General features: G+C 38.3%; 1 protein-coding gene across 10 annotated transcripts in view; it reads left to right on the forward strand.

The window, feature by feature from the left end:
* ATP6V0A1 (ATPase H+ transporting V0 subunit a1) overlaps window positions 1–14451 on the forward strand; it is a 58784-nt gene that overhangs the window by 7041 nt on the left and 37292 nt on the right. For all 10 annotated transcript variants that reach the window (XM_040497603.1, XM_040497605.1, XM_040497608.1 and 7 more), the window contains exons 3-5: window positions 9820–9898; window positions 11660–11757; window positions 12315–12443. In XM_040497603.1, coding sequence (XP_040353537.1) covers window positions 9820–9898; window positions 11660–11757; window positions 12315–12443 — 306 coding nt within the window. The remainder of the gene's footprint in view (window positions 1–9819; window positions 9899–11659; window positions 11758–12314; window positions 12444–14451) is intronic.

A 14451-nucleotide genomic window follows, 5' to 3' on the forward strand; every position in this document is an offset into this window, starting at 1 on the left:
TCTTTCTTTCTTTCTTTCTTTCTTTCTTTCTTTCTTTCTTTCTTTCTATAATCTTTACATTCAATGTGGGGTTGAACTCAATGACCCCAAGATCAAGAGTTGCATGCTCTTGCAACTGAGCCAGCCAGGTACCCCAATATTTCACAATTTTATTTATTTATTTATTTGTTATTTTCAAGTAGGCTGCACGCCCAGCACAGAGCCCAACTTGGGGCTTGAACTCATGACCCCGAGATCAAGGCCTGAGCTGAGATCAGGAGTCAATGCTTAACTGACTGAGTCCTCCAGGTGCCCTATTATTTCACAATTTAAATAAGATGTTTACTCTTAAGTTTTTGGAAAATTCTATTAAATTATTCAGATTCCTTTGAATTTCTGATTTTCTAAAGTTATTGCCACAAATGATTGCAAAATTTTATTGAATGCCTTTTTCTTCATTTGTTGAGGTTATCATGTTTTTTTCCGTTAATATATTAATTTGGTAAATTACATATCCAGATTTTTTTTCTACTGTCTTTTTTAAACAGCTTTACTGAGATATAATTTGTCCATCCAAAGTGTATAATTCAGTGATTTTTAGTATATTCACAGAGTTCTACAACCATCACCACAGTCAGTTTTAGAACTTTCATTACCCTGACAAGAAATTCTGTCGCCATTAACACTCACTGCCTGTTTTCGTCCCAATCCCCCTCCTCCACTTCTACCCCCTGGAAACCACTAATCTACTGTTTCTGTGAATTTGCTTATTGTGAACATTTCATGTCGGTAGAATCCTATAATATGTAGCCTTTTGTGACTGACTTCTTTCATTTAGCATGTTTTCAAGGTTCATCCATGCTTCAGCATGTATCTTTAACTTTCTTTATTGTATCTATTTTTCATTTGAAAATGGGCAACATCTTAAAGTGGGTGGTTTCAGTATAAGATAGAGCTGTTGCCTATCTTCTCTGCAAAACATACCACCACTCTGGGTTTTAGAGACGATTGAGTGGGACATTTTCCTTGCTCAACTTGTTCAAAATCTTGTGTGACTCATCTGTCCCCCCATCCACTCTTCTCTTTGACATGCTTCTCTACTCTTTAATCCCTTGCCGTTTAACACTTACAGTCACAATGATAGTTTGCATTTTTTTGTTGCCATATTGAACATTTTACATTATTATTTTAGGCATTCCTTGCAGCAACGCTGAGAAGTAGAACCTACTTTTGAATAGTGGAACTTGCCATTCTCATATTATAGACTAGTACCCCAGGCCACAGATGAAAATATCTACCCAAGACACACAGATCTGTACCCCCAGACTACTTTTTCTTAAGTTTATTTACTTATTTGGGGGGGGGGGGGAGGGGCACACAAGCTGGGAGAGGGGCAGAGAGCGAGGGAGAGAGAGAATCTGAAGCAGGCTCTGCCCTGTCAGTGTGGAGCCTGATATGGGGCTTAAGCCCACAAACTGTGAGATCATGACCTGAGCTGAAATCAAGAGTCGGACACTCAACCAACTGAGCCACCTGGGCACTGCTGTCCCCCCCCCAGACTGTCTGACTCTGCTGCCTATGTTCTTTTTATTTTTTTAATAAAAAAAAAAAAAAAAAAAAAAAAAAAAAAAAGTCACCATTTTACAATGTACAATTCATTGGTTTTTAGTGTATTCACAGGGTTGTGCAATCATCACCACTATCTAACCAGAACATTTCATCACCCCCCAAAAAAGCCCTGTACCCATTAGCAGTCACTCCTCATCCTCCCTTCCCCTAGCCCTGGCCAACCATCTAATCTATCTCTGTCTCTATGGATTCTCTAGTTCTGGACATCATACATAATTGGAATCATACAATATGTTGCCTTTCGTGTCGTGATTCTTCCACTTAGCATATTGTTTTCAGGATTCATCAAGATTGTAGCATGTATTAGGACTTTGTTCCTTTTTATGGCTGAATGATATTCCATTGTATGCATATACCGCCTTTTCTTTATTCATTCATCACTTGAACATATTGGGGTTGTTTCCATTTTTTGACTGTTGTCAGTAATGCTGCTGTAAGCATTTGTGTACAAGTATTTGTTTGATTGCTTATTTCTTTTGGGTGTGTACTTATGGGTGGAATTGCTGGATCATATGTTAATTCTATGTTTAGTTTTCTGAGGAACCTCCAGGAGACTGCTTTTTACAGCAGCCACACCATTTTCGTTCCCAGCAGCAACATATGAGGGTTCCAATTTCTTCACATCCTCACTGTCACTTGTTATTTTTCATTTAAAAAATTTTTATGATAACCATCTTAATGGCTATGAAGTGGTATCTCACAGTGGTTTTGATTTGCATTTCCCTCATAGCCAATTATGTGGAGCATCTTTTCATATGCCTACTGGGCAATCGTATAGTTGTTGGGTTTTGTTTGTTTGTTTTTTTTTTTAATGTAAAATCATCCTTGCAAGCCTGTGTAAAGTCAACTTGCTCATGAGGTGTATTTCAAAAGAATTTGGGGATTCGGTTTCCTAGTATTGTTTTGGGATTTTTTTCTCTTACACAGTAGTCCCCCTCCTTATCTATGGAGGATACGTTCCAAGACCCACCATGGGTGCCTGAAACCACAGATAGTACTAAACTGTGTGTGTGTGTGTGTGTGTGTGTGTGTGTTGTTTTTTACTATACAAATATACATGATAAACTTTATCAATTAGGCACAGTAAGAGATTAACAACAATAATAAAATAGAACAATTGTAACTACTGTAATGAAAGTTATGTGAATGTGGTCTCTCTGAAAATATCTTTTTCTACTGTACTCACCCTTCTTGTGAGGATGTGAGATGATGAGACGCCAATGTGACGAGATGAAGTGAGATGAATGACATAGGGGTTGTCATGTAGTGTTAGGTTACTGTTGACTTTCTGACTATATGTCAGAAGGAGGATCACTTGGTTCTGGACCACAGTTGACTGCAGGTAACTAAAACTGGAAATAAGAAGGGAGAGACTACTGTATTGATAAGTGATACCGGCTTGTAATTGTCCTTTGTCAAACTATTCTCACCCTGTATCAAGCTTATACTGGCCGGTCTAATTTGTTAGTTGAGGACGTTCCTTCATTTTGCCTCTGGAATAATTTTCTAAAGATTTGGGTTGATCTAGTCTTTAAAAGATTAGTACAAACTATCTTTACACCTTCTAGGCCTGACGTTTTTACTTCTTTATTATTTATTTATTATTTTTCTTATTTTTAAAGTAAGCTCTATGCTCCATGTGGGGCTTGAACTCATGACCCCAAGGTCAACAGTCCCACGCTCCACTACCAGCCAGGCGCCCCTAGGCCTGATATTTTTTAGATGGATATATTTTAACTGTTGAAATTTCTTTACTGATTATAGGCTTATTCTGTTGTTGTTTTTTCCTTGTCAGTCTTGGTAAATTATATTTTTCTAGAAAATTGTTTTATTTATTTCTTTTTTTTTTTTTTTTTTTTTAACGTTTATTTATTTTTGGGACAGAGAGAGACAGAGCATGAACGGGGGAGGGGCAGAGAGAGAGGGAGACACAGAATCGGAAACAGGCTCCAGGCTCTGAGCCGTCAGCCCAGAGCCCGACGCGGGGCTCGAACTCACGGACCGCGAGATCGTGACCTGGCTGAAGCGGACGCTTAACCGACTGCGCCACCCAGGCGCCCCTGTTTTATTTATTTCTTTTAATTTATTTATTTTTTAATTTACAGCCAAGTTAGCATATAGTGCAACGATTTCAGAAGTAGATTCCTTAATGCCCCCCTCCCAAAACCCCTCCAGTAACCCTCTGTTTGTTCTATGTTTATTATTTTTGCTTCCTTTCCCTTATGTTTATCTGTTTTGTATCTTAAATTCTTCATATGAGTGAAGTCATGTGATATTTGTCTTTCTCTGACTTATTTTGCTTAGCATAATACCCTCTAGTTCCACCCACATAGTTGCAAATGGCAAGATTTCATTCTTTTTGACTGCAGAGTAATACTCCATTGTGTATGTATACCACATCTTCTTTATCCATTCATCCATCGGTGGACATTTGGGTTCTTTCCATACTTCAGCTATTGTCGATAGAGCTGTTAAAACATGGGGGTGCATGTGCCTCTTTGAAACAGCACACCTGTATCCCTTGGATAAATACCTAGTAGTGCAATTGCTGGGTCATAGGGTAGTTCTATTTTTAATTTTTTGAGGAACTTCCATACTGTTTTCCAGAGTGGCTGCACCAGTTTGCATTCCCACCAGCAGTGCAAAAGAGATCCTCTTTCTCCTCATCCTTGCCAACATCTGTTGTTGTCTGAGTTGTTAGTGTTAGCCATTCTGACAGGTGTGAGGTGGTATCTCATTGTGGTTTTGATTTGTATGTCCCTGATGATGAGTGTCGTTGAGTATTTTTTCATGTGTTGTTTGACCATCTGGATGTCTTCTTTGGAGAAATGTCTATTCATGTCTTTTGCCCATTTCTTCACTGGATTATGTGTTTTTTGGGTGTTGAGTTTGATAACTTCTTTATAGATTTTGGAGACTAACCCTTTATCTGATATGTCATTTGCAAATATCTTTTCCCATACCGTTGGTTACCTTTTAGTTTTGCTGATTGTTTCCTTCTAACTTAATTGCATTATCATAGAACATTGTATAGTGCCAATTCTTTTCTATTTTTCTTTCTTTTTTTTTTTGAGAGAGAGCAGAAGCAGGAGAGGGGTAGAGGGAAAGGGAGAGAGAGAATCTCAAGCAGGCTCCACGCCCAGTGCAGGGCTCTATCCCATGATCAAGAGATCGTGGCCTGAGCCAAAATCAAGAGCTGGATGCTCAATCGACTGAACCACCCAGGTACCCCAATATCAATTCTTTACTGAGATTTGCTGTATGACCTATTTTGTGGTCAATTTTCATAAAGAATTCTTTTTTTTTTTTTAAGTTTATTTATTTTGAGAGAGTGTGAGAGCAAGCATGGGGGGGTGGGGGGGGGGGGAGAGAGAGAGAGAAAGAATCCCAAGCAGGTTCTGCACTGTCAGCACTGACCTCTGTGCAGGGCTCAAACTCATGAACCGTGAGATCATGACCTGAGCCAAAACCAAGAATTGGACACTTAACCCATTGAGCCACTCAGGCACCCCTTCATAATGAATTCTTTGAGTTCTTAAAAAGAGAACTGTAGAGGTGCCTGGGTGGCTGTCGGTTAAGCGTCTGACTCTTGATCTTGGCTCAGATCATGATCTCACAGTTTGTGAGACTGATCCGGAGTTGGGCCCTGTGCTGAGAATGCAGAGCTTGCTTGGGATTCTCTCTCTCCCTCTTTCTCTGCCCCTCCCCCACTGTCTCTCTCTCTTTCTCTCTCTCTCTCTCTCTCAAAATAAATACACTTTTTAAAAAAGAGAGAACTTTGAATGCTGGGATAAAAAAAATATGTCTCTTTCTAAATATATATATACACGCATATATTATACATATATATGTATATACATATATACATATGTGTGTGTGTGTATATATATATATATATATTAGATTAAACTCATTTATTAGGTTGTTCACATTTTCTCTATCCTTATTAATATTTGGTAGACTTAAGGCACCTGGGTGGCTCAGTTGGTTAAGCGTCTGACTCTTGGTTTTGGTTCAGGTCATGATCCCAGGGTGGTGGGCTCGAGCCCCAGGTCAGGCTCCTCAGCCAGCATAGAGCCTGCTTAAGATTCTGTCTCTCTCCCTCTGCCTCTTTCTCTCCTGCTAGTGCTTTGTCTCTCAAATTAAAATATATGTATATATTTGGTTGACTTAATATATCAATAATTTAAAATTGTATTTAAAATTTCCTATACATAGATTTGTCAGTGTCTCCTTGTGGTTCTATTAATTTCTGTTGGAAATATTTTGAGAATGCCTTCCTTGCCCATATGTTTTGGGGTGCCTTACCTGAAACTGGCTGCCGTTGAACTTTGCCTCCAGATAATGAAACCAGTAAAGTTATCAGTCTTGTGGCTACTTTAACTTCAGTGTCATATTTATTGAAGTAGAAATTTCTGAACGAAAGGCCAAGATACTGCCTGCTCAGTGAAAAAAAAGTTTTATTAGAAATATCTAAGTTTAGGATTATTGCATCTTCCTGGGAATTGTTCTTATTACCATTTTGTAATGATTCTCATACTCTACTAATGTTTTTTGCCTTAGATTTCCTCTGTCTAATGTTAATATAATAATACAAATAATGTCCTTAATAGTTCCTCTATCATCAGTCTGTCTCTCTTACAATTTATTCTTCATGCACAGTATTAGTCTTCAAAAAACTAAATTTTTAAGAAGTATTTTTAAAAAATCAGATTATTTGATTCCATTCTGCCTGTGGAATAATTTTTCCCCTTCTCTGAATATGTGATTTTTTTTTTTTTTTTTTTTTTTTTTTTTTTTTTTTTTTTATGTCTCTGAGTCACTTGTCAAAGTCTTTCTGCTTCATTCTGCCTATTTCTGCTTGGTGAATTCTGTCGTATCTCCCAAAGTCCCAGCTCTGGTGTTTCCTTTGTACATTTATTCCACTTATTTTCTCATATTTTCTCATAGTTACTCCTACATATGTTCATTTCTTTCTTTCTTTTATTCTTTTCTTTTTCTTTCTTTCTCCCACTTTTTTTATGGATGTAAAATTTATATTCAGTGAAATGCATAGAGCTTAAGAGTACAATTTGATGATTTTGGTAAATTTTTATACCTTTGCAACTACTACTCCAGTCAAGATATAGAATATTTCCATCATCCCAGAAAGATATCTTATGTGCCTGCTTCTGGTCATTCTCCACCCCCTGTAGGTAACCTCTGTTTTGATTTCTACAATCATAGATTAGTTTTGAACTTTATGTAAATGGAATCATACATTGCAAAGTCTTATGTCTGACTTCGTTCACTCAACCTAATGTTGAGATTTATCTGTTTTTTTTCATTTTTTAAAATGTTTTTTAAATTTATTTTTGAGAGATAGAGCACTGGTGGGGAGGGGCAGAGAGAGGGAGACACAGCATCCAAAGCAGGCTCCAGGCTCCAAGCCATCAGCACAGAGCCTGACGTGGGGCTAGAGCTCACGAACTGCGAGATCATGACTTGAGCCGAAGTCGGACACTTAACCAACTGAGCCACCCAGGCATCCCAAGAGATTTATCTGTTTTTATGTATGTCTGTAGTTGCTTCTTTTTTTATTGCTGAGTACTATTCCGATACACCACAATGTCTTCATCTGTTGTCCTGTTGTTGGATATTTGGAACATTGCCATTTAGGACTATTATAAATAAAGCTGCTGTAAACATTCTTTTTTTTTTTTTTTAATTTACATACAAATTAGTTAACATATAGTGCAACAATGATTTCAGGAGTAGATTCCTTAATGCCCCTTACCCATTTAGCCTATCCCCCCTCACACAACCCCTCCAGTAATCCTGTTTGTTCTCCATATTTATGAGTTTCTTATGTTTCATCTCCCTCCCTGTTTTTATATTATTTTTGTATCCCTTCCCTTATGTTCATCTGTTTTGTCTCTTAAAGTCCTGATATGAGTGAAGTCATATGATACTTGTCTTTCTCTGACTAATTTCACTTAGCATAATACCCTCCAGGTCCATCCACGTAGTTGCAAATGGCAAGATTTCATTCTTTTTGATTGCCGAGTAATACTCCATTGTACATACATACCACCTCTTCTTTATCCATTCATCCATCGATGGACGTTTGGGCTCTTTCCATACTTTGGCTATTGTTGATAGTGCTGCTATAAACATGGGGGTGCATGTGTCTCTTCGAAACAGCACACCTGTATCCCTTGGATAAATACCTAGTAGTGCAATTGCTGGGTCGTAGGGTAGTTCTATTTTTAATTTTTTGAGGAACCTCCATACTGTTTTCCAGAGTGGCTGCACCAGTTTGCATTCCCACCAACAATGCAAAAGACATCCTCTTTCTCTGCATCCTTGCCAACATCTGCTGTTGCCTGAGTTGTTAATGTTAGTCATTCTGATAGGTGTGAGGTGGTATCTCATGATGGTTTTGATTTGTATGTCCCTGATGATGAGTGATGTTGAGCATTTTTTCATGTGTTGTTTGACCATCTGGATGTCTTCTTTGGAGAAATGTCTATTCATGTCTTTTGCCCATTTCCTCACTGGATTATGTGTTTTTTGGGTGTTGAGTTTGATAACTTCTTTATAGATTTTGGAGACTAATCTTTTATCTGATACGTCATTTGCAAATGTCTTCTCCCATTCTGTCGGTTGCCTTTTAGTTTTGCTGATTGTTTCCTTCGCTGTGCAGGACCTTTTTATTTTGATGAGGTCCCAGTAGTTCATTTTTGCTTTTTGTTTCCCTTACCTCCAGAGACATGTTGAATAAGAAGTTTCTGCAGCCAAGATGAAAGAGATTTTTGCCTGCTTTCTCCTCAAGGATTTTGATGGCTTCCTGTCTTACATTTAGGTCTTTCATCCATTTTGAGTTTATTTTTGTGTATTGTGTAAGAAAGTGGCCCAGGTTCATTCTTCTGCATGTTGCTGTCCAGTTTTCCCAGCACCACTTGGTGAAGATGCTGTCTTCAATCGGATATTCTTTCCTGCTTTGTCAAAGATTGGTTGGCCATACGTTGTGGGTCCATTTCTGGGTTATTCTGTTCCATTGATCTGAGTGTCTGTTCTTGTGCCATGCTGTAAACATTCTTGTACGAGTCTCTGTAGACATGTTTTCATTTCTCTTAAACAAATATCTAGTAGTGGAATGCTTAGTTGTGATGTACCTAGGGATATGTTTAATTGTATAAGAAACTGACAACAATATTTACTTTTTTAAAGTAGCATTTATCACAACAAATTGCATTTATTAGTTTGTGTCTGTCTCGTCCATGGATCTGATAGCTCCTCAAAGCTTGGACATATCCTTTTGTACTTATAACAGTACCTAATACAGTAGTGTATATATGGTGCTCCATAAATGTTGAGTGAGTAGCTATAGTTCTTTATTGGTATTACTTTTATGGAATTTATCACATGCTCTTGTTGGTTGTGTGTATTTTTTTTCTTTACTAGATTTCAGGCTTCTTAGTAAGTAGGACCTTGTTTGTATTTCCTAGAATATCTGTCACATTGCTTTGAAAATTACTTGTGATGTATGAATGAATAAACCAGCCTGTCTGGTAGGAAGTGAAGATCCTGGGACAGAAGAATAAAAGATGTTTGCCTTTTGTCTCTTCTGATTGGGAGGAAGAGAAGGAAAACTGGGCAGAGCTCCTGGTATACATCATTGCTCAAGTTTTTGGCTGGGGGAGCTCACTGAGACTTTGGCCTGGGAGGACCATCTTGTACCTTGGTGCTTTGTCTAATTTGCCTCCATTCCAATAATGTGGTGCCACAGTGAGAGAGGGGTTTTTATCTTCAGTTGGTGTGATTGGCCCTGAAGCAGGTTATATAGGACAGTAGACCATTTTTGCATCGTATGATTGCATCATACACTGACACAAAATTAGGTTTCACTTTGCAGAATGTGTTGCTTGTGACACAGAGGAAATAGATGCAGTATTTAAATATTTGGGGAGCACCTGGGTAGCGCAGTTGGTTAAGTGTCCCACTTAGGCTCAGGGCATGATCTCACAGTTTGTGAGTTTGAGCCCCACATTTGGCTCTGTGCTGACAGCTCAGAGCCTGAAGCCTTCTTCAGATTGTGTCTCCCTCTCTCTCTGCCCCTCCCCCGCTAGCGTGCATGTGTGTGTGCGCGCGCTCTCTCTCTCTCTCAAAGATAAATAAACCTTAAAAAAAATTGTTTTAAATATTTGGTATTGTGTTCTTATTTTGCAGTTAAATCCAGATGTGAATGTTTTCCAGCGGAAATTTGTGAATGAAGTTAGAAGATGTGAAGAAATGGATCGAAAGCTTCGTATGTGCATTTTGGTCCTGTATGATGTTGCTATAATGAGTCATTTGTCTTAAATTAGAGATGCTAGTCCTCTTAACAAAATGAGAAAATACTACAGGAGAAAAAGAAAGGAGGAATAGTCTTGGGATCTTGATAGTAAGATGAATTTCTCACGTACAAGTAGATTTTATGGTATTAGGGCTAGGTGGTGTTTAATGGAAACTTTGAGATGACAAGATTGCAAGCTGAACACATTGGTTATTTTTTATGGGAAGGGTTTTACAGCTACTGCTATAACTATTGCATTATAGAATTCTGAGAGACAGGACTCAGACCACTATTTTTATTTTATTTTTATTTTATTGTATATGTTTTTAATTTAAAAATATTATTTATTTATTATAATTTTTAAAGATTTTATTTTTAAGCAGTGTGGGCTTAAACCCACAACCCTGAGATCAGGAGTCGCACATCCCACCGACTGAGCCACCCAGGCGCCCACCATCTATTTTAGATATCAATATGACCACCTTTTAATTTGAGCTTTTTATGAAGGAAGAAACTAACACATTTATTAGGGTACTGTTGAGAGTTGGGGAGTACATAAACTTTATGTCATTCATTCCTCACAATATTCCTTCAGTTGGGTATTACCTCATTTAATAAATTAGGAAGCCAGGATGCCTGGTTGGCTCAGTCAGTAGAGCATCTGACTCTTGATCTCAGGGTGGTGAGTTTGAGCCCCACATGGGGTGTAGAGATTACTTAAAAAATAAGTATTAAATAAATAAATAAACGGGGAAACCAAAGATCAGAGAGGTTAAGTGACTTGCCCGGGAACATAAGCAGCTGTACTGGAACCAGTATTTGAATCCAGGTTGTTCTCTCTGGCTCTGAAACCCGTGATCTCACTACTATACTATGCCAGCTTTTAGTTAGCTGATTGGTGAATTTGGTCCCTGCGCTAAAAAAGTTACTAGTTGTCACTTTTCTCTTCTGGTATTTTGGGACCTTATTCCGTGTCGTGCTTTTTGGGTTTTTGTGTTGTTAAAACTGATCTGATTGTTTTTCAAGTTTATTTTTTTATTATTTATTTATTTATTTATTTATTTATTTTTAATTTTTTTTTTTTTAACGTTTATTTATTTTTTTGGGACAGAGAGAGACAGAGCATGAACGGGGGAGGGGCAGAGAGAGAGAGGGAGACACAGAATCAGAAACAGGCTCCAGGCTCTGAGCCATCAGCCCAGAGCCTGACGCAGGGCTCGAACTCACGGACCGCGAGATCGTGACCTGGCTGAAGTCGGACACTTAACCGACTGCGCCACCCAGGCGCCCCTTGTTTTTCAAGTTTAATGAAACCCTTTTGATCTGGAGTTGTCTCACGAGTTTGCTAAATGTCAAATATTCTATTGAATCACCCTGTTCTGTAACTCTGTCCTACAACAGTATCTACAAGCAGAACCATCATACTCTGGGGCAGTAGTTGCACAGGGTGGAGAACTGAAGCAGATGAGGTCCAGTTTTAAGATCAAAAGAGGAAAGGAAGACAGTAGGGGGATGATGATCCTCTCTGGGGTAGCTGCGGTTGTTATAGAGTGTGCAGTGGAGGAAGAGGAACGTGGAGAAAAAAAGGATTTACATGTTCTGCTTCTTTTATATGAGAGTATCTTTCTGGGAATGAAACTCTTTTTAGCCAGGTTTGGGGTCTTATTTTTTTTCTCAAATACTGGCAATTCCAGGCCTATGCTATACGTGAATATTTTGCTTCTGTCATTTTAGGATTTGTTGAGAAAGAAATAAGAAAAGCTAATATCCCAATTATGGACACTGGTGAAAACCCAGAGGTGCCCTTCCCCCGGGACATGATTGACTTAGAGGTAAACAATTCTTCTGAGGAAGCCTGAAGTTTCTTTCTACTTAAGTGCAGAAATTATTTTCCTGTGTGGGTGGACAGTAGAGGAATTCTTGCTGTCCTTGTCCACATTGTCTCTTGCTTGTAAATATCTTGTGAAAACTTACTATAGAGCACTATCTTGAACAGTATCACATGCCACCAAATAAATGTTTACTGCCTTATCAAAACCTTATTGGATTAACACCAACTTATCTAGTAATTTATTCATCTCATAGACTAAATGAATAACCAGTAGAGTTTTCAGTATTTATTTTTTTCCATCCAGAGTCCCCTGAGAAATTCAACTGTGTAATAGAACCTATAAAGACAGATGATGTTAAGCAAAAAAATTTCATAAAGAAAATTGCCCTGGTAAAATCACACATTTGCTGGGTAGATATAAAATTATGTTTGAACCATCAGGGTGGCCAAGAGTTCTGTGGGATGGATGAATTCATCCATCTTTCACATCAAGCATATTGAGCTTAGTTTGAGTTAATAGTTTGATTTTATTTATTTATTTACTTATTTTTTCTGTAGGCCAATTTTGAAAAGATTGAAAATGAACTGAAGGAAATCAACACAAACCAGGAAGCTCTGAAGAGAAACTTCCTGGAACTGACTGAATTAAAATTTATACTTCGCAAAACTCAGCAGTTTTTCGATGAGGTCAGACTATTGTTTCTTTTAGTATTTGAGCAGCTGATATTATACCTGCACAAGTGGGCCATGCTGTTATTCCAAAAATTATTTTAATTTGCTAGTTTGAAAGCAATACCATTTTCGCACTGTTTTAGTTGAAGGAATGTCAGATTATGTTCCATTTCTCATGCAGTACACAGCCAGTCATGGTTTTGTATGCTTTTGCATTTTCTGCAATTTTTCATCACAAGATGGGGAAAGGAACCCGAAAGTAGTTGTATATATTATAGTTGAAATTTTGTCATTATATTTTGAGGTAAGTAAATGCTTAAGGTAAAAGTTGAAGCAACAAGAAACATTCAGTCATACATGAAATTATAACAAAGGCTTAACCTCCAAAACTTTTATCATCAAATTTTTATTTTTATCTTATTCTCCATGTTTGCTTATCTACCATGAGTACATTTGTAACAATCCACATAGCACAAGTCACACTTTAATTTTTCAAGAGTTTCTCGTTATGTTCTATGGAAATAGAACTGGTAGGATGCCTATTTTGAAATTCCCGGATTTTCATGGAAACTCAGTCACACTACCTTATAGGGAAAAATGTTAAGTCAGTTTCTAGGTTAAAAATGTAGGTGATGATGACAGATGACAGTTTGCTGAGGTGAGCCCACAGAAAGGCTTTAGAGCAAGACTTTGAGAAGGATTCCTTCTCCTCATTAAACGTGGAGAGGAGTCTTAGCTTTGAGCCTGGACTTGGCTTTGTCGATGGCCTAAGGTATCGAGAATTCTCTTTTTTTACAGTAAGGTGTCTTTGCCACCAGATTAGCAATATCAGACACTTCTGCTACTGTTCCAGCGACTCTTTAGTGTGCCTTCCATAAAGTTCTTTATATTCTTTGCTCAACAACAACAAAAAAATTGGCCAAGCTTTTTAAAAAAAGAGGGTCCATTTTAGTTAGCATCTGATGTATTCTCAGTTCCATTTTTAATATCGGTCTTTTAAGGACTGGAGCAGGGGCTCTCTAACCAGCAGCATGAGCCTCACCTGGGAACTTGTCAGGATGCACATCATTAGTCCCCACTCCAGATTTCAGACTTTGTGAATTAGAAACTCTGAGGGTGGGGCCGAGCAGTCTGTTTTCACAAGGTGACTCTGAGGGACAGTGGTTTGTGAACCCCTGGGCTGGAGAACGTCAGCCGAAGATGTGCTACATTCCTCAATAACTGAAGATGGACTCAGAGAAGCCATGCTAATTAAAAAAAATCTATTGGGGAAAGGGGAAAAAGCTCATATGAACTTAATTGCCTGGTCATCCCAAGAATCAGAATCTGGCTATATGTCAAGAGAGGTTTGGTGTGAATATTCGGCTTGCTCACTGAGTTGAGAATTTTGAGACTGATGAGGACTTCTTTCACCAGTCCCTGATATCTCATCGAATTAGAGGTTGTGGGACAGTGTGATTAACTCTTTCCAAGTGTTTCAGGTCTTTTGCAACAGGCATGGCCACTTATGTCTCATGGTTTTAATGAACAGATAATCTGGAATTCTAGTTGCTCATTGCCTAAACATCAGTGTATTTATATTCACTAATTCACTGAGCATTTAGTGAGCACCTACTCTTCGTGAGGCACAAGATGAGTAAGGCATGGCCCCTGTGCTCAAGGAATGTATCACTTAGTCATATCAGAAAACATCCCAGGGCACAGTGTCTCCATAGACTCACAGATGTGTGCTTTCCTAAATGCGTCCAAGCTGCTCTCTCACAGATCCAATTTAAACTGGCCTCAGAATCGAAGCTCAGGTACTTTTAACATCATTTGGGGCTTAATTCTTTTGCCCCCCCCCCCTTTCCCTTTTGATATAGTCTTAGTTTATTGCTGGGATGTTGCTGAAATGTATGACAATGTCTTTCTTAACCTCCTGAGTTTAAGGAATAGAATAGGCTTCTTTGTCTAGTTCATTCTGGAGAAATTCTGAATAAAGACTGACAGATGGACTCCCTTATGAGCAATAGTTACTTGAACT

The sequence above is a fragment of the Herpailurus yagouaroundi genome, unplaced genomic scaffold (genome assembly GCF_014898765.1).
Source record: "Herpailurus yagouaroundi ecotype Mexico unplaced genomic scaffold, PumYag 189, whole genome shotgun sequence".
Classification (NCBI taxonomy): domain Eukaryota; kingdom Metazoa; phylum Chordata; class Mammalia; order Carnivora; family Felidae; genus Herpailurus; species Herpailurus yagouaroundi.